The following is a 25,085-nucleotide window of genomic DNA, read 5'->3' as shown; positions in this document are numbered from 1 at the left end:
AATTCTAATACTTCACTGGCCACTATTAATAAAAATCTTTTTGATTTTTTTTTATCAGCTTAAGCATCAAACTGTTTTTTTAATTGCTACCTTAAACATTTAAAATATTCCTGGCATAAACTTTCACTGATCAAAACAAAAACATATCAGAACGCAAATAAATGCTCAATAACCTCCACAGAACTTCATTAGACCTTCTGTAAACATCGGAATGAACCTGTCCGTCTATCTGTGTTCTCCAACACTAAATGTTCTGGTCAAACTGTGTTCTTCGTCAGCTGACGCTCCATCATTCTGGACATTGTGTGGCTGTAAACAGGATGCTCTCAACAGGAAGCTGCAGCAGAGACACACAGGATGGCAGTGGACATATTCTGGCCACATGTGAATATCCATCCGTCCACCCACCCACATGTATACACACACATCTTTGCAGAGCATTTTTCATACAGGCTGATATAAAATCAAGAGGCCTACAGAGGTCAAAATCAAAAAGACATTTACTAGAGATGGATAATGAGATTATATTAAAATTTTTAAAAAATATATTAAACAAACATTTGTGAATGAAAGAAAGAAATCAGATGAGGAACTGTGGAAGTAGAATGATAAAGTGTAGCGAGGAAACACCGGAAATATGAATATATAAGGAAAAAAATAATAAAATGACAAGAGACATTTGTCACAAAAAGATAGTAAAAAGAATAAACATCAACAAAATCCAGGATAGCAAAGAATATATATTTTTACTTTCTAAGCAAATATATCTTTACTATCCGGTAGTTTATGTCGTATCCTATATGTGTGTGTGCTATTCAAAAAGTCAGTTTGAGTTTTATGTAATATTAAAATTTTAAATGTCATCTTTTCATTAGTGTAAAGTCATCTTAACAAATAATGTATCCATATGATGTGCTCCACTTAGTGATAAAGGTCCGACAGTTTCAATAATATTCCAGCTTACTGAATTGAATGCGGTAAATTGAACTTGTTCAGAACTTGTTCAGGAGGAGGAGCTCTACCACCAGCTTGTTTTCCCCCGGGTCTCCTCTGTGTTCCGCGGCTCCTCCAGGGTTTTCCTCCCCTCCCCCGGTCGTTCCGTCGCTGTTCCTCCGTTCACACGCTGGAGAATCCGTCTTTCTTAACGATGAGGAAGAGCGGAGCGGAGTGACATGTCGGTAAAAGTGGCAGATTAAGGAGCCCATTGAGATGAGAAGATGAAGCCGCTGCTGTTGGTCGTTGTTGTTGCTCTGCGGACTCTTACCGGGAGCTGTGGGAGCGGTGAGTGTTAATGAGTCAGTTAGCTGGGAGAGCTAATGGTTCCCTCACTTTCTCAGCCTCAGTGTCCCCCCTATGGGAACAGTCAGGTGAATATGCTGAGGACGAACTTTCAGTCTCACCTGTTGAACCGGGGAGGGACAATAAGTTCTGACAAGTGAACTTTCCTCTCATTAAATGAAGTAGAGACACCAGGAGTGAGGCTGTAAAACTGCTGGACCATAATAAATTTACCTCTGGCCCAACAGGAACATCTACCGAGATGTGGAAGAGGATTAGAAAAAAAAACAAAAAAAAAACAGGATTCTGACATTAAAATCGGAATTCTGACCTTTTTTTTAATTCTGAGAAAATGTCAAACTTCTGAGATTAAGTTCTGAAGTCAGAGATTATAGTCAGAATGTAGTTTTTCAGGAGTTTAATCTTCTTGTGTACACCAGCAGACAGCTGTCTATTAAAGATCTGAACTTTGAACAGATTCATCTCACTGAATCATTTCATGAGTAATTTGAATATGTCAAACTTAGCTAATTTATTTCAGTAATTCAATTTCTTAAAAAAAAGTATGAATGTTATACAGATTCATTACACAGAGAAGAATGCATGATTGTTTTTATTATAGTTCACTGATTATTACAGCTTATGAAAACCCAAAAATTCGAAAAGTCATCAAAATGACTTTTTGAGTACTGAGATAAATTAAATTTTAAAGAATGTAAGTTATTGTTCAACAAAATTACTTCAACATTGGCATCTGTCAGTTTGGACTTTAGATCTAATGTTAATAAAAACTGGTACTACTTTATGGAGACCATTGTACTTCCAGATATTCTCTGTGAACTTTGTGTTATGGTTTGAACCTAAAGCGGAATTTCTCCATTACACACGGCCTAAATTTGTACATTCATGGAAATCTTTGAATGAGTGGCACAAACGCTTTTCTGTTTTCATTGACTTTGGCAGAGATTATGAGCTGAAATGTGCTATACAAATAAAGTTTGATTTGATTTTTGATTTGATTCTTTGCCAGCATGACAAAACATTGGGTCGACCAAAACTTAGAAAAACAGGAGCATGTAGGGAACTCTTTGAAGGTGAGAGAAACATTTTGGTAGATTTACACAAAGAAAGTCTTTTGAGGATCATCAATCCCAGCAACTGTCCATGAGATGTATTCTCATTTTCCAAAGATCTGGAAGAAGACCTAAACTTCACCTCCTCAGATGACAGGAAGTGGTTTAAATTCTTTTAGGAACAAACCAGGAAATAGCAAAGCTCAAGCTTGACCTGACCCAGATTGTGGACGGTCTGTGGACGATCATCAGACTATCCACAGTAAACTTTACATTCACATGGACTGATGAAATGCCAAGCAAGAAAGCTGCTCTTATCGACAAACCACGTGTCTTCAGGAGACAAATGAGACAAAGACGGAGCTCTATGGACAAAGTGACAAGAGTATGTTAGGAGGCCTTTCAAACTCAAGAAGACCGAAGCAACAGTCAATGCCGGTGTTAGCATCATCGGTGCATTGTGCAAAGTGGATGAAGGACGACGTATTTCAAATGAGTTGCTAGATGGTTTAACTACGACAGAGTTGGGGGCTCCCAATGGAGGATAATTGGGGTTCCCAATGGTGGACAGTGACCGTATGGAGTGGATTCAGCAGTCTGAGACCTTTTAGTAAAGGTAGACTCTATCCCAGCAACCTGATTTAGCTCAGGTTTAGCTGCTCAAGGAGACTGGTCGACAAATCTGAACAATGCCTCAGGTTTGTTGATGGTTCTCAAAAAGGACGTTATCTGTAGCTGTGCTTCTATTAAAAACATGAGCAAATCTTCAACTAAATTATACAACGACGTATTGTGGCCTTTCTAGATGAGGTCAAAAAAGGAGGAGTAAATATGAGCCTAAAAACTTAGAAAATTTAGATTAATCTCCGAAACCTTTTTGGTTTTTTGTACAGTCAGTCCTCCACAGAGTGGGGCTTATTAGGGACCAGCTGTAGAACTGAGGAGTGGAAAGGATGCAATGCCCTGCATGGAGTCCTGAGCTCAACCTCAATCATCTCTTGTGGGATCAGCTTGAGCCCGTATCCATGGGGACTAGGGAGCTAAACGGCCTGCATTGAACTCAAACCTTCAAATACTTGGGACCTTCCTTCTAAAAACACTGAGAATGTTTCATTTAAATAAGTCAAACACCACATATAACTTAATATGATGTATTAATATAAACATTGGAAACCATCTTGGCACTAGTACAGGAGCTAACCGCTACATGCTTCCGTATCTCTGCTCTTGGGAATACAGCCAATCAGAAACAAAGAAAATGGCTACCTTGCAAATGTCAGCCAATTATGTATCATGAACCGCTTTTTTTTTGGTAATTTTTCACATATGCTCTACGAAGAAATATCTTCTTGTAAAGATAAGTTGTTTTTCTGCCGTTAGCACATTTAGCAGCGAGTACGACTGACTCCTGGCTCTGATTGGTTGTTTTTGGTCGGGAGCCGTGCATTTCTTCAGACGGGATTAGCTTCTCTGAGAGAAGGTGCAGGAGATCGATCTTTTCACAGGTTATCTGTCTGGTTTTATACTGTCACTGCATGGTGACAGTTTTGACAAATATTTAAAAAACATGTTTTTGTACAAGTTGCATAGTGCAGCTTTAAGATCATCCATTCACTCCATGCACGTGTTCTTTATGATTCATAATCCTGACATGGAAATGGGTGGTTAAGGTTCACCTGCGTCAGGATGACGGGACAAATACTGTGATCTGGTGTGAAGTGAAGACAGCTGCAGAGTCAGCAGGACTCTCTCCAAAGGACCAACTTTCACAATCAGTTCACATCTGCTTTGGAGGGACAAAACTGATCAAATTTACAAATTCACAAAATATAGTCCATCAACTCTGGGACTTGAAATGTGCAAATTTCCTGCATTTATCCATCATGTTGCAAAAGAAATCAGTAAAATAAAGAAATGGAAACAAATGGAAGTGTAGAAGCAGATGTACTTCCAGATCATTCTTATTAACATAGCAAAAATGAATTATTTTTCATCTGTGGAAAAAAAACCCAAATTATACATAGTAGTGTTGGAGTGATTTAGAAAGTATCCCCCTCTTCTGCAGGCGTGCTCTTCACGAAGCACCCGTCCAATCAGACGGTGTCTCAGGGGAACGAGGTGAGGCTGGGCTGCGCTGTGGAAGGCCTGATCGAACCGGACATCATCTGGATGAAGGACGGGGAGAAGCTGTACAGCACGGATCAGGTCTTCCTCATGCTGGGAGAGCAGCACTGGGAGACGTCCCACAGGTTCAGCAACACCACACTGGAAATGACTGAGATCCGCCAGCATGGCTGAGTTCACAGCGCCTTGCAAATTTACGGGTGCACCGATTGTTGTTTTCTTGGCAATAGCTGATATTACCAAGAAACCTGATCTACCGATTCCGATTTTGGCCGATACCAATTTATTTTTGCCTGAATGTTGCTAAATATAGAAAGTAGCTCGCCGAGTTGGCAATAGTGAGGTGACTTTTGCACCGATAAGTCAACTGGCTGGTAAATCAGTGCACCCCTATTGCAAAATTATCCACATTGTCTACATTTAATTACAAAACATGGTCATCCTTTAAACTTTTTCTAATTTTGTTACAGTACAGCCATACATGTTGTTTTCATGTGATAGACGAATCAGTTCCTAATTTTTCCACATGAATATTTTTTTATTTAAAGGAATCAGAGCGGGAAAAAAACACACATGTGCCTTTCAGTGCTTTATGTATAAAAGAAATGTTGAAAATCCTTTATCCTCTTACTTCCTCTTCACAATTGTGCACTACTTTGCTCTCATCTTTCACAGAAAAATTCAATCAAATATATTGAAATTTGTTGGATTATTATAACAAAATGTGAAAATGAAAACGGCACTGTGTCAACAGCTTCGGGTTTGAGAAACAGGGAAGATGTCTGAATGTGTCACAGGGAATCTGATGTTGCCCAGACAATATCATCACTTTATTTTCCTTCTCTGGATGAAGAAACCAATCAAATCAGTAGATTAGGAGTGATTTTCTCCCTGTGGCTGTAAGCTCTGCTTCTGAGTGAGTCTGAATGTTGCTGCTGTTTCTTTTCTGCTCTGTTGAGGGCTAAACAGCAGATCAGCTGTAAATGGAGGCTGGGCCGCTTTTTGTTTTTAACACTAATCATTCTACTTCTCCCACGCCTCCCTGTAAACTTTGTCCTCCTCGCTCTTCCCAACGGCAGATTAAAATTTAACCTCTAATGCCCTGATAACACAAAATGGTGTTGCTGTTTTTTTTGCCAACTAGGTGATTCTAGATTACGGTCAAGTCTTAGCATCGTTAAAACTGTCCTCATCACAGTCAGGACATCTGTCTGTTCAATGCTCTGTGTTTTGGCCAAACTTTGACTTTTTTTTTTTTATTCAAGATCAGTAGCTGCGTTTCTGTCACAAACTTTGTCAGTGTTCCATTTATGTCAAAAGAACAGAATTTCACAATTGCTGTGTTTCCGCTACATATGAAACTCAATTTAAATAATACTTTATTTACTTTGTTAATTGGATAAGTCATCCTCCTACTACTTCCTGTCATTGTCTTTTTCGTAGTTTGTGCCAGTGGTGACGTTGTGTTGTCATGCAAAAAAAGTGTTTCTGTTGAAATACATTGATTTTGACATGGCATCCTAACACCAAAGCGTTTTATCTGAAATGGATTGCACTTGTTTGCTTTTAGTGCATGTGCAAAAAATCACATCCAGGGATTTTCTTGTAAAAATCCCCGGATATTTGTCGTCCATTTTACTACAAATCAAAAAGGAAAACGAATAAAAGGCGGATACTTTGTGTTATTCTTATCAGTTTCTACTTGAAGAAGATTCCATTTTGCCTGAATTTGTCGCATCAATTTGTCAGCAGTAGCAGAGAAGTGCAGGACATAAGGAGTCAGAGTTCTGACTCATGCTGCAGGATTTCTGTATAAATCTGTCACTTTTTCAGTTCTAAATCGGGATCTGCTTGACTAAAAGCTGTGATTTATTCTATGCCAATGAAATGAAAGACAGATTTTAAAAAAGAATGATGTTATTGGGTATTAGGCAGAGTAGAGAAGACTTGGACAAATAAGAAATAAATACACTCATGTTTAATTTTAAGTGGTCATTATTTCTCGTTCAGTGTGCAGAGGTCCTGTCACAGAGCTCTGTCTCCCACTGAAAGCAGATTTCAATCAGGACAGCATGCTTGGCAGCACACTGTGGCCCACTGGGCCACTCGGCTCAGACCTCTGTGGTCCCGCTCTGTCAGCAGCCATTACAAAACAGAAGAATGGTTCGGGAAGCAGAAGGCTGTTCCAACGCTTCCCCAGAGCAAAGGGCCTGATGTAACGATCCCAACTTTTAGAAAGTAGCAGTTGCAGGAGCCACTCAGAAAATCCAACCTTCTTTAGTTTGTATTTGAAGTGAGGAAATTCAGTCACTTTCTACTGATTACTTCCTACTTACAAGGAAGAAAATGTTCATAGTCTTTCCACAATATAACCCCTTTAGTAAACATAAAGTATTCTTTTGATCTGAAAACAGATCTTTCCCTAAAGATTAGACAGTCAAAAGAAAGAGAATGTTTTGGGGGTTGTATTTTGGGGAACAGTAAAAACGATATGATTTTAGTGGTTCTATTATTTGCATCTGAAGTGAAATGTACATAAACATCCAAAACATTATCCACGCTGTCATTAAACGTACATAGTTAAATGTACTTGATCACCTGACCATCAATAAGGAGAACACCTACATTCACACTTAAGGCCAAGGTGGAAAACATTAATGTAGACATTATGGTAGTACTCCCATAAATCAATAAAGTAGCTATAAAGCTATTTCCAAGCAATCTGACGTCCATCATTCTACAGAGAGACATTATTCACAAATAGTAAATTTTATTGGCAATATTCCAAGGAGAGGACATCCCAGCCTAGCCTGGAAAAAACCAGCCGCTCGTGCTAGGCTTTGGTTCAGAGGGTCTGGAGAAACAATTGGTTCCTGGAGGCGTGGCCTCTGTTGGCCGTGACGTACGTACAGCGCACTGAAGGGAGACGAGATTCGATCAGAATTGCATAGGAAAGTGCACAATTCTCAAAGAAATCACAAGAAACCCCAAGTACTCCATCTCAGGATCCACTTATTATGTTAAAGACTAAAAATAATGGCAGTACACCTAGGACAAGCCTGACTTGTTGGAAAGGTGCAGCGCTACTGATGCAGGCAACAGTGGCATCTGATCAACCAGGCTTGTGGAACAGATGAGACCACAATAGAGGCGCTTGTCTGTACAACATTCATTTTTAGTTTGCTATTTACAAGGGCCGGGACTTTAACAGGTTCCAGTTCATATGTTTCTAGTACGCCCTTAAATCTGACGCACACGCGACGTTCTCAAACACACACACACACACACACACACGCACACACACACACACACATCCAGGATAAAACAAATTCTCTTGGTGGACTGGGGGTTAAGTTTTTGATTCAAAAATTGATCTGATGAGACGCTGGAAAAGATTATTGTTGTGATAAATGGAGTTTACCTACGAGTGAAGGTATTCTAGTCTAAACTAGCATGCTAATGCTGAACATGTAGCAGCAATACAGAAGTCTCCAACGCTAATGTCAGCGTCTACAGTCCATATTTCTAAAGATCTGAAATGAATTATCAAGGCTTCCTGAACCACTGGAAAGATGAATGGCTAGTACATGATGATTATTACTAATTAGTATTAGTAATAATAATAATAATTATTATTAATAATTATAAGAATTACGATCAATTCTTATAATTAATTATGCTAAATGTTATAAATAATAATGATAAATTATTACAAAACTATCATTTTTAATAAATGATTAAAAACAATAAAGATCTTTGTTGTTTAATTCATATGTCTATTGATTTGTCAATAATTTAGCAGCCAAAATGTTTTGTTTTTTTTCTTTAATTGAAAATGCTATTTACATTATCAGTATATACAGTAATTTTCAATTAAAATGTAATTAATTGCAGATCCTCCAATTAATTCAATAAAAAATGTTAATTGAGTCTGACTACTATTTACTTGAAACACCATATTGGTGTAGATGCCATCAGGAGACAGCTGTGTGATTCGGTGGAACAGTTTTCCTCCACCACAGAGCTTTGGTCCAGCAGATTGTCGCTGGTTGTCCATTTGTAGAGGTGATGTCAGCTGATTGTCGTTTCTGTTGGACCTGCAGAGGCAGCGATGCTGGAGCATGTCCGTGGTTGTGACGTTCTACCTTGTGGTTGCAGTGTGAAGTCGGTCCAGCAGCAGGATGCTGGTCAGTATTGGTGTGAGGTGGAGTCCCACAGTCAGATGTTCGCCTCTGAACGAGCCTGGATAACAGTTGAAGGTAAGGCCGCAAACACACCGCAGTTGTAAATCTGCCTCTGCGTTTGCTCCTCCTCAGTCCCCTGGTGGTCATCCTCCTCTGTGCCTCCTCCACAGGCGTCCCTCACTTCATCCAGGAACCTCAGGATGTGGCGACGTTCCCCAGCGTCCCCTTTAACCTCTCTTGTGCCGCTGTCGGCCCCCCTGACCCTGTGGAAGTGCTGTGGTGGCTGGGAGGAGTCCAGAAGGGAGGACCCCAAGAATCCCCCTCTGTCCTCCATGTCCCAGGTCAGAACCTCTGCTTGGGTGAAAACCCTTCCTGAAAAGGCGCCATCTTGGTCTGATCTGACCAAAGCTCCAGTAGGGTTTTACATGTTAGTGTGTGGGATGGTAGGACAGAAAGGGCTTTAATCTGGTAAAATTAGAAAACAACCAGTCAGCATGAAGACGGAGTCTTTGGACCGTGAGAGCTTCTGAAGGAATGAATTGACTGATCGCAAGAACAGTCCAGGTCCATGTTCAACATGCACCTGCTGAACCACAACTTTGCTTCAATCTGGTTAAAAGTGTAGCAGTGAACAGTGCAACATGTAGGCATGTCCAGGCATTTCCTGGCTTCTAATGGAAATGTCTGCAGTACCAGATGTTTGTTTTAACCCTTTCATGCATAGTGGTTGCTACATTGGACCACTATGGCTATCTAAAAGCCATTTTCTTGTGCTTCTTTTGGATTTTTATTTTATAAATACACACAGACCACTAAAGTGGACACTAATGCATCATAAAATACACTATCAGCTAGTGTATTTGCAGCCATCAGCTGCAAATGCAAGAAATTATTTTTGTTAAATCTCATATGGCCAACAGACAAAAAAGGATGCCAACCGACCCGGTCCCTCCTCCTACTGCAGACGACTCTTGCAGGTAAAAAAAATATTGTGACATCAGATAACCCCTAAAGAACAATACTACAGGTATATTTTTCAAATAACAACTTTGTGTTTGTAGAAAATTACTATTGATCACATAAAAAAAAAAAATCATAAATTTTTGTTCCTACCTTTTTTTTATGCCTTAAGAAAATAAAAAAATAAATTAAAAAATTGGTAAAAAAAAATCCTGACACACAGAATGATAATTCATGCATGAATATACAGCTCACTGCATACCAACACACACACCGCTTTACTGCTGCATCTGCTATCATGGCAGGAGTAGCCAACAGAATCGGTCTGTTAGTAGGATTGATATGGAGAGGTTGGTTTAGGTAGGAGAATCTGGAGAATGGCTTCACATTGTAAAGTGCTTAATCAAGTCCGAGGACTCAAAAGCGCTTCACACCACAATTAATCAATCATTCACACATTCGTACACTGATGGTAGCCATGGCTACTATGGGGGCCTCTGACTACCACCAGCCGGCAAGATGGCTGAAGTTTCTTGTCCAAGGAGGAAATGACTAAGACAGATGGAGTATGGGATCCAACAGGAAATCTTCCTCCTCAGAAAACTGCTTTTTACTCTAAATAGTTTAAACTCTGCAACAAATTCATCTGCTTCTAATCATTCTGCATGATAATTAAACAACAATGAACCTTCAGAACAACGAACCTAACTATGCCGTGACTGCATATTTAGCTCCTAGAAATGGACTCAAAAAAGCTGATGCTGAGAGTCAGGTGGACTGGATTTAATCTGAAGGTCACTTCTACGATACAGAGCTCCACATCAGAACTTCAAAATAAAAGAGTGGAATGTGTTTCAGTTTAAAGTTGAGGCAGGATATCAAAATTTTAGTTGCTCTTTCTTTGTTGAACATTTCTAATGATTGATGTGTCACATGCTCCGAACTCCAAGCAGCTTGGGAAAAAACAGGCATCAATACACTTCTCTGTTCTGGACCTGTCAATGATTTACAAACAAGGTGACACACACACACACCACATCACACACACACCCAGAGTGTTTCCTGTCAGTAAGGCATGTTGGGACATTGACATTTGAACAGGTCCTGCCTGTTGATGTAGATTGTAATGACAGGGCCTTACACCACTCACTATATACATGTACAACCACAAACTTCAGCGTATTTTATTGGCCTTTTATGTAGCAAAACAACACTAAGTTTTAGTAAAATCCTCCACAAATAAAGACCTGAGAAGTCCAACTCGCACTTCTACTCACCGTTATTTATTCAGTAAAATCCAGTTGCCTTCAGAACCTAATTGTAGTCAGACTCCTGCTTTGTGTTATTTAATCCAAGTCTTTACTCTTCTGCTTCTGGCTTAAGAGATTCTTTAGAGAACATTAGAGAGCAAACAACATCATGCAGGCCGAGGATCCCTGCAGCTCAGATTGGCTTCAGATAGAAATCCTGTCTGAAGCTTTTAATAATCCATTTATGAGACACATTGTGTGTTGTGGCAAGATAAATGCATACACAAGAACCGTCTGGCCTACTGCTAGTGGAACAAGTGGCTCTTTGGACATGACATGACATGACACCTCTTATAAACATGAAGGAGTCTTTATGAATTTGGTAAATAATGACACTTTTAATGCAAAGTTGCATTGAAAGTCCAGTAAGTGTGCCAACATTGCATTAAAGTGTTATTATTTACTGACTGACACTTCATGACAACAGTCATAGACATTCATAAAGACTCCTTCGTGGTCATGACAGATGTTATGTCATGTTTATGACAGTGTCATATCAGTCTTATGCACACCCTGTCAAATAAAGTACTACCATCTTTTTTTCAACAGATCATTTGACATTTGCAGCTCTTAGCAATTTTATTTAATTAAATGTTGTTGTAACTCATATTAATTCAAAATCCTTCATATAGTATTTGCGGCCAAAGCTCTAATAGAAGGGGTTATATCAAAGCGTATTCTCATGGGAAAAAAAAACATGAAATGCTTGAGCTGAAAAGGCCTAGTCAAAGTCCAAACTTGAACTGAGCTGAGAATCTGGGGAAAGACATGGTGAAGATCTGCAGCAAAGTGTTCTTCCATAAAATGTTCAGGAGAGGTGGGCTGAATACAGATTCACTCCGCACTTTTCAGATTTTTATTTATTTTTTTTACAAAAATAAAATGTGAAAATCACTTCTAGTTTTCCTTCAGCTGCTGTTAAAACTCCAGCTCTTTCCTGTCCCGTGTGTGTGTGTGGGTGTGGGTGTGTGGGTACAGGTGTGAACAGCAGCATCAAATTTTACTGCGAGGCGAAGAACGCCAGAGGAATCTCTGTGTCCAGAACCGGAACCGTCCATATAAAAGGTGTGTCCTGCTCCAAATCTGGCTGTAGTGATGGACTCTGTCCTGAAAAAGGTTTGCCTTCTGTCACCAGAAGAACATATCCAGGATTAAAAGATTAATGTCTCAGCAAGATCTAAAGAAACTCCTTCATGCATTTAAATTTAGTCGCATTGATTACAGCAACAGTGTCTTTATAAGTCTGCCTAAAAAAGTCAATCAGAAAGCTGCTGCTGGCAGATAGAAAGAGAACATCACCCAGTTCTGCAGTCCTTCACTGAGAGAATAGACTTTAATATACTGATGTTAGTTTATAAATTACTGAAGGGTTTAGCAGCACAACACATTAAAGCTCTGCTGCTGTTGGATCAACCTTCCAGAACCTCACAGGTCTTCTGGGGTTTTTTTCTGCTCTGCATCCAGAACCAGAACTAGAACCAAGCATGGATTCAGCTTTTATGCTCCACTTATCTGGAACAAACTTCCAGAAAACTGCAAAACAGCCGAAACACTGAGTCCCTTAAATTAAGACTTAAAACTCACCTGTTTAGAGTTCTTTGATCAGCAGGAACTGGAACATCAATCAGCTTACTGGCTGTGTATTTGCTCGATAATATTGATTATATTTGACTAAATGTATTGTTTATTGCTTGTTTAATATATACAGTATATATATATATATATATATATATATATATATATATATATATATATATATATATATATATATATATATAAATTCTTTATTTTTGGAGCATTGACAAGATTACAAAAGCTTGATTCTACCTCAAGTTCACAGTTTCAGTCTGCAATCAATTATAAAATTCCTTCTCTTTACCGTTTACATTTACAACGAAACAAAAACAAAGAGGGAACAAGGGTGCACTATTTTGAAAAGACATTACATTTACATACATAACCATAATGATTGTCTTTTTTAAATGTAAATTTCTATGATTTACATTAAAAAAAAGTTGCTGAAATGTTCTATATAAATAAATGACGCACCAATCAGCCTCTCTGTCTGTCTGCTGAAGTGTTGCCAGCAGCTCCGGTGGACCTGCAGCTTCTCAGGATTACAGACAACAACGTCACATTGTCATGGAAACCAGGATTCATGGGTTACTCCGAACTGTCCACCTGTGTGATTCAGGTAAAACACACAGACACACACACACACAGAAAGGTAGAGGTACATTGTCAGCGGTTGTGCAGCCGCCCCTGCTCCTCCCTTGCAGGTGGTGCGGTTGTCGGGGCGCCGGTGGAACCTCCCCCAGCAGGAGGTGCAGGTTCCTCCTCACATCCACGTGCTAACGGGCCTGAGGAGTCACTCCAACTACAGCCTGAGGGTCTCCTGTTCGAACGAGGTGGGAGCCTCCCCGTTTTCCCCGTGGCTGACCTTCATCACCCCGGAGTCAGGTGAAGAAGATGATGGTGGATGTGTGTTTAAGCTGGTTGCTGCTCACAGCCAGGTGTTGAGCTCAGGGCCTGCCGCAGAGTTTCATCAGTAAACACTGGAGCTGCTGGTCCCCTGCTTAGAGCTGAACCCTCTGGGTCGGTGGGTGTTTGTTTGTTTGTGTGTGTATGTGTGTGTGTGCATTTGTGTGTGTGTGTGCGGACTGGTCCAGCTGGACCTACTCCAGTGGATTCCAGTCCTCTCTGTACAATGAGCTTTTGTTTGTGGCCTCAATCCATTTATAAGGGCCAGCTAATGTGATTTTAGCGCCACCTGCAGGAATATGGACCAACAAGTTATTTATTATTAGTATTTGATAGAGACAGACACACAATAACATAGACAGACTGAACAAAGCAGCACCCCCATGCCTGTATCATGGTGCTTATGGTGCACCATGATACACCATAAGCTGTGCAGGCTTTTCTAAACAGTATATCTAAAAACTATTAGGAAGTAAAATAGAGAACTAGAGCTGGTGCTGACGGAACTGTGTGGCCCTGTCTGCAGTGCCCTCTGTGGCCCCCAGGAACCTGAGCTTTGAGCTGTCAGGGGAGAAGCTGTCTCTGCAGTGGGCCAGGCTGAAGGAGGATGAGCTGCAGGGGAAACTGCTGGCCTACAAGCTGCAGTGGACTCATGGAGGAGAACCTCAGGTGAACTCTCCGTCAAACCGCAGCACACCATCCATGACTCCACCACCAACACAAACCACCTCATGGTTTGTTTTCAGCACTTAGAGCTGCACTGTGTAACTTTTATAAGGAATATGTTGTGTCACCATGTCATGACAATTTAACATAAGACAGATAATACACAGGCATGATTGATAGCACTAAGACCCGCCTCCTGGCTCTGATTGGTTGTTTCTTGTTAGCACGGGGAAAAACCAGAAGAGCTTTTTTTTCTTTTGTTGATTATTTGTTTTATAACATTAAAAACAATTATATAAAGGTTACATACTGCAGCTTTAATGTATAGTAAAATGTTTGATGTTCTGTCTACAGTGGAGAACCAAGACCTCATTTATACATTTTTGTTTTGTCTTTTTACTCTTTCCTTTGATTTATTGTTTGTTGGTATTTCCTTCTAGTTTATGTAAAGCACTTTGAACTGCCTTGTTGCTGAAAATGTGCTGCATAAATAAAATTACCTTACAATGGAAGAACAGGACTGGACACACACCCCTCAGGGTTTTCACCCTTTTCTGTTTTTTTGTTTTACTAATCTGAAAGATGAATCTGATTTGATGAAAATTTTGAGTGATATGTGTGTGTGTGTGTGTGTGTGTGTGTGTGTGTGTGCGTGTGGGTGTGCGTGTGTGTGGGTGTGTCCGTAATGAGCATTCTTGATGCCGGTGTTTCCATGAGGCTGGAGGGAATGTTGCTCCAACTGATGAAGATATTCTCGCCATTGACAGATTTATTAGATCACTCCCTGATCAACTCTGAGTCAGAGTTTTGCTTCATTAAGTGTAAATTGTTTTTACTTTCTCTGTTAATCACTGCAGCAGGTCCTGCTGGGGAGTTCTTACAGTAACTCTTTATTTGAAGGAGTGTGCATAAGACTGGCATTTATCTCTTAACATTTAATGCATATATACATTGAAAGTGCTTTAAGAGGTTCAACAAAGCATTATTTGGTAAATAACTACATTTTTATGCAAAGTCGCATTAAAACTTACATTAAAAGTCAATTAAAAGAGACATCTTTGCATTAAAAGTGTCATTATTTACCAAATGACACTTCATGACAACAGTCATAAACATTCACAAAGACTCCTTTTAGACAGACGCACAATAACTGTCATGTCAGTCTTGTGCACAGCCTCTCAGATAAAGTGTTGGTGTTTTTACTTCTTAATCTGATTTCACTAAATCTGGTTCTGTTTGCTGCTGTTAAAGCTGTTTAGTTAATCCATAATAAGCCAGGTGTGAGGTGTAAGTATTTCGTGTCTTGGAGGCAGAGAGAACTGGTGCTGTATTTTATTTTATTTTTTTTAAACTACAGATCAGAGAGGATGTTATCTAGAGCAATCAGGACAGACTCAAGCAGCAGCTCTCTGTTGCTGCCTTCAACCTGCCTGACCTGGAGGGCAATCAGGGTCTGATCCAGGGTTCTGTTCTGTCCCAGCGGTTCCAGAACCAGCTAAAGTTCCTCACATCTCCAACTGTGTGTCTGCAGGAACCTCTGCTGTTTAAGGAGAACTCTACTCCGCTGTTAGACGCAGCCCGTTTCTTCAACGCCTCCATCCAGGTGGCAGCCTGCACCGTGGTTGGCTGTGGACCCTGGAGCCCCCCGGTGCTGGTGATGCCGGCCTCAGGTAGCCTGTCAGGGAGTTGGGCCGGTTTAACCACGGCGGTATTTATCTGATGAATACTTCCTCTCAGGCAGCAGAATGACCTCCTGTTAAACAGATGTTTGTTTGTTTCCTATCAGGACTGCTTTGGTTTTGTTTTTCTCAGTTCAGTTTCTCTGATTCATTTAGTTTTTAAAGGATGTTTGCTACTTTTTATTAGTTAAATATTGCTGTAGTTTGTGTTTAGTTGTATTATCTATAGTACTAGATTTAAATTTTTCATACATTGGTTAATTTTAAGGTGCAGGATTTAAAAAGGTCAAAGTACTGTACTGTGATTATGCAAACATAGATTGGATAATGAAAACTAAACAAGAAACAATTTTCAAAACATCTTTTCAGTTATTGTTAAACAACCAACTGACTGGTGTTTTCTCCCAACCTTTGCTCTTACTATGTTATGGACTAGTGAATCATATGGAGTAACATAATCAGCTGACCGCTGATGTAAACTGCTTGTGAGGGGGAATTATTATTTCACTTCAGTTTGAAATGCGAATAAATAGATTAATAAATACAAAAACAAAGGATTTTATATTTACATTTTCTTTTTTGTTTTGTTTCATTAACACACAATATAGTTCCAGTCAGTTATAATTCACCCCCACCCCATTAATTATCATTTTTGTAATTTCATTAGTTAACTATAATAACCTGCCTTACTGTATATGATGTCCTGTTGGATTCTCGTCTGTTTCAGAGAGTAGATTTTAATTATTATTGTGAAGGATTATTCTGTTCCATTCTGTTTTAAACTGGACTGATGTCTGTCTGCTGCTCCGTCAGCTCCTGTCCAGGTGCAGCGGAGCCGCATGTGGGTGGGGCTGCTGCTCGGCCTGCTGGTGGCCACCATCATTGGGCTGCTGCTGACCATCGCAGCTCAGCGCAGAGAGAAGGAAACAAAGTTTGGGTATGGTGCCCAATGTGTGTGTGTGTGTGTGTGTGAGTGAGTGAGATGCCTTTTCTTGAATCTGATCACACAGAGGAAGAGAGTTGATCTCGTTTTTGCGTTGTGTCTGTTTGCAGTTCGGCCTTTAAGGCTCCTGGTCCAGAGAGTTCGGTGTTCTTCACCGCAGCTCGGTCGTTCAGCAGAAACATGGCTGATCTGCAAGAGTCCACCTGTGAGTGAACGGTTTCCTACAATACCTTCTTGGTATTGAACAATGAACACAGGAACAGTGTTGGTCAAGTTCCTTCTTTCAAACATGAAATGATTTGATGAATTTTTTTGTTGTATATGTGGAAATTAACCATCTTTCTAGTAGAGATAAATCCTGAACATGGCTCTGATGATATTTAATATAATATTTTCTTCCAGCACTTTACGTCCGTCATCAGGCTAAAGTTGAAGCAATATGATAATTACTCTTTGTTCTCCTTTCTCTCCTCTGCTCACCAGGAGATAAGTTGAAATGTAACATGTAATGCATAATTACAGGTTGGGATAACCTTTGACTGTGTCTTCCTTCCTTCAGTGGACAGTCTCTGCATCAGCAGTGAGCTGAAGAACAAGCTGCAGGATGTGTTGATTTCAGAGAGACTTCTTACTCTGGGCCACATGCTGGGAAAAGGTGACGCCACCACATAAACCAGTCAGTAGCAATCCGACCCAATATTTGGTTTGGTAAAGCAACACAAAACTGAGCTGAAAATTAAGATTGTTTCATCTTTATTCTGCTAATATTATGACCTTTAATATTTGAAAAGTAAGAAATAAAATATCTTAGTCTTCTTGCCCTTTTACTCTGTTATATTTGCATTTATAGCCTCTGCCGCCATTTATTTATTTTATTTTTTTTACTGTCAAACTTCTCCAGCTCTTCTCTGTCAGCTGTGTACTCTCTCTGTAGGCTACTTCTTCTACTGGGTTCAACAGGCAGACTGTTTGAGCACAAATTGTTTAATTTGAGCACTGCTGCCATCTAGTGACTGCAAGTTAATATGGCAGCCAAAACATGAAAAAAACTATTGAATCCAAAAAAGTCTAAAAGGAATTTGTGTTCTAAAAATATCAGATTCAACAAATTTGTTTAAATATATTAGTTCTAAGACCAGTAAAAGAAACCATTAACAAGAAATCCTCTAACAAAATAGAAATTCTGTGGAGTACATAGGAAAATTCATGAACTGAGCAAAGAAATGGAATGATATGATATAGAGGCTGGATGTTGATGTGTGTATGTTAACCTTTACAGGTGAGTTTGGCTCGGTTCGGGAAGCCATTCTGAAGACTGATGACTCGTCGATGCAGAAGGTGGCTGTCAAAGTGTTGAAATGTGAGTCATCATGGGATTTCTATTTCCCATTTTCCCAAATAGAAAATAAAGAACATAAGAAAGAGAGTATTGATTAATCCAAGTTGAAATGCTTGTTTGAATAACAGCGTTTTCAGCTGGTATTTAAAGACAGACAGACAGACAGACAGACAGTCCTTTGCGGTGAGTGGGGAATGTGGAAGTGTTTTTTAAACGGAGGATGTGTTGAACTAACTTGGCCAAAGTGCCACCAGATTTATTAGGTAAAAACTCATGAAATTTGCTACTTACATTTGAGTGAGGCTTTCCCATCCTTTCATTATCTTCTTTCTTCCAAACGTCAACAGTCATGCTGGCCAGAGTGATTGTGACATGTCAAAGAGGTGGGGGGTCAAAACGTTGCTGCATGTAAATGTGTGTGTTTCCTTGTGCAGCTGACATCACCTCTTCAGGTGACATTGAACAGTGTCTAAAGGAGGCTGCATATATGAAGGACTTCCACCATCCCAATGTCATCAAGCTCATTGGTAACACACCAGGAAAACACACAGAATGCTTCAACAAGCTGTCAGAAAACCCAATTCACAGTCTGTTCTGTGCAACAGGAGTGAGTCTGCACCGGCGTCCTGGCCAGCGGCTGCCAATCCCAATGGTGGTTCTGCCGTTTATGAAGCACGGGGATCTGCACACCTTCCTGCTGTTGTCCCGTCTGGGAGATGACCCATTTGTAAGCAACTGGTTGTGAATCATTTCATGCTTGCACCTGATGCCTGATAAACTCCTGACAACATACTGTCTCTGCGTTAGGACCTCTCTCTCCAGACTCTGGTGCAGTTCATGCTGGACATCGCTCGGGGGATGGAGTATCTGAGCAGCAAGAGCATCATCCACAGAGATCTGGCCGCCCGAAACTGCATGTCAGTCAGAAGACTTTTCTGAGCGTTAGCTGACATTTACCAACTCCAATAGAAAACGCTGGTCTTAGTTGGACCTAAAAGAATTTTTGATAACTTTATGATCTTCATCACCTTAAAAATGGATTAAAGTTAAAAAGCAGTGTAGCACTCCATCTTTTGTCTGTGGAGAAGTAAAAGAAGAGCAGGACTAGTTTTTTTCTTTCTTCCTTGTATTAAATTTGGTGTTGATGCTGTCTTAACTTAAACAATTGCAATATTAATTAGGTCATTATTGAGTTTTAAAGAAATGTGGCGAGCCAGCCAGGAAACCTAAAAAAAGGGGGGGAAAAATGAACAGAAGTACTTTATTGTGTGTGTGTGTCTGTTTGTGTGTGTGCGTGTGCGTATGTGTGTGAACCAGGTTTTTATATCCTTGTGGGACCTATTTCTGTCCACATTGTAGGATTGTGGGGACCACTGCTTTTTGTGGGGACATTTGCTGGTCCCCATGAGGGGAAATGTTGCTATGGGTTTAGGGTTAGGCTGTAGAAAATGAATGGAAGTCGATGGAAAGTTCCCAAAGTCATGAAAATATGACTGCATGTGTGTGTGTGTGTGTGTTTCAGGTTGAACGAGAACATATCTGTGTGTGTGGCAGACTTTGGGCTCTCTAAGAAGATTTATAGTGGAGATTACTACCGTCAGGGCTCCGTTTCCAAACTCCCTGTCAAGTGGATCGCTCTAGAGAGCCTGGCAGACAATGTGTACACCACTCAGAGCGATGTGGTACTCACACACACATATACACACATTGCTAACAACACAACGCAAAATGCTAACTTATTAACTTATGGATTAACTGTGGTTTTATGCAGATGTATTTATTTAACTGTATTTGTTTCAGTGGGCGTTTGGTGTAACAATGTGGGAGATCATGACCCGAGGTCAGACTCCATATCCTGGAGTGGAAAACTCTGAGATCTATGAGTTTCTCATCAAAGGAGAGCGTCTGAAGAAACCTGGAGACTGCAGAGAGGACATGTGAGTTTTTACACTCCAACAGACGTTGAGAATATTTAAGTTTATGATGTATCATATACAATGTTAGAGGTGAACTTTTTTTTTGTCACATTTCACTTCCTTTTTTTTTTTTACATGTTTGTTGGTATGAGACGGATGATCTGTGAATAAATGCAGCTCTTCTGCCAGTACGAACTAGAAACAACCAATCAGAGTGAGGAGAAGGATCTGAGCACTGTCAGTCACCCTCAGTGTGGCGCTTCTGATTCCTTGCCTCTCCCTTTTTCTCTGCTACCCTTCATCTAGCATAGCCTGTTGTGAATGCTAATGCTAGCTAGCCTGGCCACCAATGATGGTGTGTAAATAGTTTTCCTGTAACGGTAAGTTGTTTCCAATAGCATGATAAGCAGGGAGTACATGAGGTTGGCTCTGATTGGTTGTTTCTGAGCGGGAGTGGAGAATTTGTTCAGATGGCAATAGAAGCTCATAGAGGAGGTCGAGATCGATCTGTTCACATACCATACCATGTCACAATATGGTGACAGTTTTAACAAATATGTGAAAAACATATTTCATACAAGTTACTTACTATGGCTTTAACATTTCAAAATGTTTTTACAGTGACCTTTCTAATGCATTTTCTGAATTTTAGCAGTTTTTTTTGTCTTCTGTCTGTTAGTTATGAGATCATGCACAGATGCTGGAGCCCAGTCCCCAAATGCCGTCCCAGTTTCCCTCAGCTGGTCGCTCAGCTGGAGGCGCTGCACCTGGCCCTGTCCCCTGTCGGCCCTCTGAAGGAGTCTTTGCTCTACGTCAACCTGGAAGGGGACAACAGCGAGACGGACAGAGAGGAAGGAGCCGTGGGGGCCCGGATACTGGGACTGGAGGCCGCAGCGGAGAGCTCCAGCTGGAGCGTCCCCTGGCAGCGCCAGGCAGAGGATGAGGAGAAGGACTGGCTCATGGTGGGCTCTGGGGCCGCGCTGGCCATCGGAGGGGACTACAGGTACATCGTGGGGCCCTGTGGAGCTATCGCTGAGGAAGCAGAGGAGTTGGGCTCAGTGGAAAGAAGAGGGGATTTAGCAAACGGACCAGTTGATGAGCTGCGGGACGAAGACGATGACGTTGTAATTGACGTTTGATCGATGGACTTGGCACGGCCCAGATTTGCTCCTCTCTCCTGATCGGCTGTTCGCTGTACGTCTCAGAGCGGCTGCAGTGGGTAGAGACCAGGCAAGGTGCTAAAGGACCAACTCTCCCAGCCGAAGTGACCTTCATCTGTTGCCAGCGCACAAACACATTCCTGGCGTGTTGTTGACTGAGTCAGTGGTTGAGGAGCTCAGAACCTCTGAGTCGTTTCAGAGATTTGTTTGTAAAAGGATGAAATATTGTTTTGGTTCCAGCTTTTGAGGCAGAAAAAAGCTGAACTTAAATACCTTAGTATTTCGCTAGTTTATCATGAGGTCAATAACAGGAATAAACAGTTTGAGAACATTTCTCACCTCTGAGAGCTGCTAACCACCCGCTTTACGTTTGGTGAAATAATTACTAGAGATGCACCGAGAAATCGGCTGGTGATTCTCAGAGTTGGATGATTTTCATCTGACCAGAGGCTGGCTAAAAAACCCACATCTTTTTAGGTTCAGTAAATGCACCACGATGTGGAGGCTGTTGCTTGTGGTAAGAACTCAAAACAAGCTGATTTCAGCCACTGTGAAGAGTGAAGAAGCACAGAGGTGGAAGAAGCTACTTAAAAGGAAACAGTGTTTTTTTACAGTTCATCAATGTCTGCATAGAGGGAGAATGTTCAGCAGACCGCTTGAACAGAGAACAAGCAAATGGTTTCCGTTTATCTTTTTGAGTTTTCAGTTTCTGTTGTAAATAGTAAAGCTATAGAGTTTTCTCTACAATATTCCGTTCATGACTACAGTAACTGGTGCTAATTCCTAATCCAAGTTGCTAAAAATGGTAAAAAAAAAAAAATGTTACAGCTTGATGCCGACTCAGCTAATTTAAATAATGGCTCGTGATAACAAGGAGGGTAGAAAAAGTGCTACAACAGCAATTTGGAAATGATTGAAATCGGGATCAGCGTGTCAAAACTCCAGAGAAGAAAAGGGCCACAGAACCGTGATCTGTGGATCTGTGGATCTGTGGATCTGTGGATCTGTGGAGGGTAACCGTAACTGGTTAACCCTGATACTGACGGTAAACGTTTGGACTTTTCCTTGTGGTTTTGCTCCATGTTACACAATAATTTAAAACAATTTAAGCCTCTTTATTGGTGACATTGTGAAACTTGCTCTTTTTTCTTGAGAACTGTGAAGCCGGGTTGTGCCAGGATTCTGCATTTAGGTGAGACGTTGGCGGGTATTGAAAACGGTTTGGAGTCCATCTACAAAAGGTGAAGTCAGAATTATCTGGTGGGAGCTGAGATTATCTCCGCTGATGATTAACCGACTCCTTCTTGGAATGATCAAAGCAAATCCTCTGCAGAAGACACGGGGATCGTCCTGCTGTAAAAACATGACTTGTCCGGTGTGAAAGACTTTCTGGTGGGAGAATCCGGAGAGAATCTCCCACCGTGTATTCTCCCAGCGGTTTGTTTCCGCTGGGAGAATCCGGTTACTGGCAGAGAGACTTGGGACATGCGGACATACAGGGAGGCTGCACAACTCTGCACCTGATCTTCCTCATTATCAACAAGCAAACAAGCTGAGGAAGTGGCAAGCATCGGCATGTTTTTTATATTCTTCCTTGATAACCAGTGTACCAGCTAATCAGGCTGGAGTACAAGGCAACAGCTGCTGCCATGGTGACGCTGCAGGATCTAGGCAATGAGAGAGATGGCATTGAATGCACAGTCAGTGATAACTCAGCAGTCAGACGGGACGGCCCCATTTGACATGCAGAACTTTAGCAGGCTGGTGTAAAATGCGCCTCAGTGTTAGCAACAGGTGAAGAGCAACAATGTTGTAGGTAGAAACAAATTTTAATGGTTTTATTGGTAACATTTCTGACAGTAGCAGTGTTTTTCAATGAGTTGTCAATAAAGCTATTTAATTATGGCAGCACTCAGAACTCTGGGTAAGCTTTTATTGTGTAGCAGAAGGCAGTGAAGGTCTGACATGACGCATGAAATCCTGGATAATAAATGACACGTGCAAGGATTACAATAAATATCAGTCTTTAAAGAAGGGGTATTATGTAAAATCAACAGTTTTAAGCTGTACTTCATGTTACAATGTAATTCCCTCATCAAAAACATACCTGGAGTGTTGCTTTGATTCTTGAAGGCATGTTTGAGAAATCCTTTAATCTCCCATAGCAACCATTCAGGGATGCTCCGCCCATTTCCACTAAGCTCCTCATCTGAGCTGCAGTCTTCAGCTGAGCTTCTTCCTCATAGATGAACCCTCCCCTCTCAGCTCCTTCAGACTAGTGGCAGCAATTAGCAGACACCTGATGGAACCACACATCCACTGAGCTCATCTCAGTGAAACACTCCTAAGAACGGTTGTAACGAGCATAATAGTGGAGCCATGTTGTGATGACTTTCTGAGGCCGGAGTGTTGGAAAGAGATAGAACTTCTTAAAGAAACAGAGGCCCAATTTCAAGGCATTAAACTACAAAGTCAAATTCGTTTTATGTTTGCTGTATATAGCATTTTTCAACTGAAGCTAACAGTTACTTGATTGTGCTCTAAAATGACAATAGGTGTATAGAAAATACATAGCATCCTCTCTTTAAAACTAATAGTTTTTGTTTTGCAAACAGGTTATTTCACAATAATCAAAACTCTCTTGCTAGCTGTTAGCATCTTATAAATCAGGTTATTTGCATTCCCGAAGATCCCAAATCAGACCTTTTGTCCTGGGGACTAAACTGCTTTGGTGTGGTAGTCAGCAGGTGACTAGAAGATGAACCAGCAGCTGTTGCCTTGGTGGAAACGTGCTGCTCCATTTAACATGCTAATGTTAATAGGTTGGTGTTGACTTTATTAGCCCCTCTGGGACATGATGTAGCACATGTGAAACGGCTTTAGACGTGTTTTTAACCTGAAGCCTGTGCAGTCTGCTGACCTTGGTGAACTGAACACTTAAAGTTTAAACCAGGAGTTTACATAAATGAATAAAAAGACAAATTTTTAATTTTCTCACTGTCTGAAGTTAAATCAGTTCAAGCATCTCTTGTTTTGGCCTAATCAGAATCACCACATTTCTACTTGATAATTGCCAGTAAACAAAGCGAGGAAAATGTTTTTAGAGATTATTTTATAATTTTCTTCATATTCAGAAGTTTACATTTCCGTTATCAGGGATAATTGTATTTTGAAGTGTATGACTTGAGGGTTTCCTCTCAGATGTTTCTCACTGTAGTTTACTGGAGTTCTGATGGTCACACCAAAACATTGACTTTGTCGCCCTTAAGCCACTTTGGCCAGATGCTTCAGGTTATTGTCCCTTTGGAGCTTTAGCTTCTTGGCTGATATCTTTAAAGTTTCTTCATAATGTTCTGTATTCATAATGCCATTACTATATGAAGCACACCAGTTGCCCCATCACATGATGCTGCCTCTCCCATACTTCACTTAGAACGGTGCAGAGGCTTCCGAGTGTCGGCTTTTATTTCCATAGTCATGACATCATCATCATCGTCATCATCATCATCATCATCATCTGGGCTTTCCCTTCTTGTTTGAAGAAATAGTAAACATTCTGTATGTAAACATCTGATTTCAAAGATATTAATAAATACATTTCTGTTTCATTCTCCTTTTTTGTGGCATTTAGTGAATAGAAATAATTTTGGTGGTTCTAACTGACATAAAGCAAGAGAAGGTGAGTCTGATTTAACTTCACACAGTGAGGGAAGAAAATGTGTGTTTTTATTTGGTGTATGTAAACTTCTGGCTTCAACTGTAGCTGCTTTAGGTTTTCCTAATGATGTGGCTGCATTGTGAAGTTTTAACTGCCTTTTCTTAACCTTTCTGTAAATCACTGAATACAGATCTGTGGGGAATACTGAGGTGGGCTGAACTTGTAAAAAAAATAAAAAATAAAGTGTTCCTGGTGGCACTGGTGTCTGAGGATTTCTGTTGGCAGCAGCAGACTAATGATGTACAGACCTTCCA

The 25,085-nt window shown here is 40.6% G+C and overlaps 1 protein-coding gene across 1 annotated transcript; it reads left to right on the top strand.

Annotated features, from left to right (window-relative positions):
- Window positions 1-772: 772 nt before the first annotated feature.
- Window positions 773-25,026, top strand: tyro3 (TYRO3 protein tyrosine kinase). Its single transcript, XM_044142723.1, has 19 exons — window positions 773-1,281; window positions 4,417-4,600; window positions 8,634-8,734; window positions 8,830-9,000; window positions 11,908-11,994; window positions 13,008-13,123; window positions 13,209-13,389; window positions 13,937-14,079; window positions 15,608-15,746; window positions 16,569-16,692; window positions 16,809-16,903; window positions 17,258-17,353; window positions 17,978-18,058; window positions 18,472-18,564; window positions 18,643-18,764; window positions 18,845-18,954; window positions 19,560-19,719; window positions 19,838-19,974; window positions 20,633-25,026. The coding sequence occupies exons 1-19, from the start codon at window positions 1,218-1,220 to the stop codon at window positions 21,090-21,092; spliced, it is 2,664 nt and encodes an 887-aa protein (XP_043998658.1). The 5' UTR covers window positions 773-1,217; the 3' UTR covers window positions 21,093-25,026.
- Window positions 25,027-25,085: the final 59 nt, after the last annotated feature.

The sequence above is a fragment of the Gambusia affinis genome, linkage group LG16, assembly GCF_019740435.1.
Source record: "Gambusia affinis linkage group LG16, SWU_Gaff_1.0, whole genome shotgun sequence".
In the NCBI taxonomy this organism is placed as follows: domain Eukaryota; kingdom Metazoa; phylum Chordata; class Actinopteri; order Cyprinodontiformes; family Poeciliidae; genus Gambusia; species Gambusia affinis.
The sequence above is the reverse complement of the archived record's forward strand: the minus strand, read 5'-3'. Positions and strand labels throughout refer to the sequence as shown.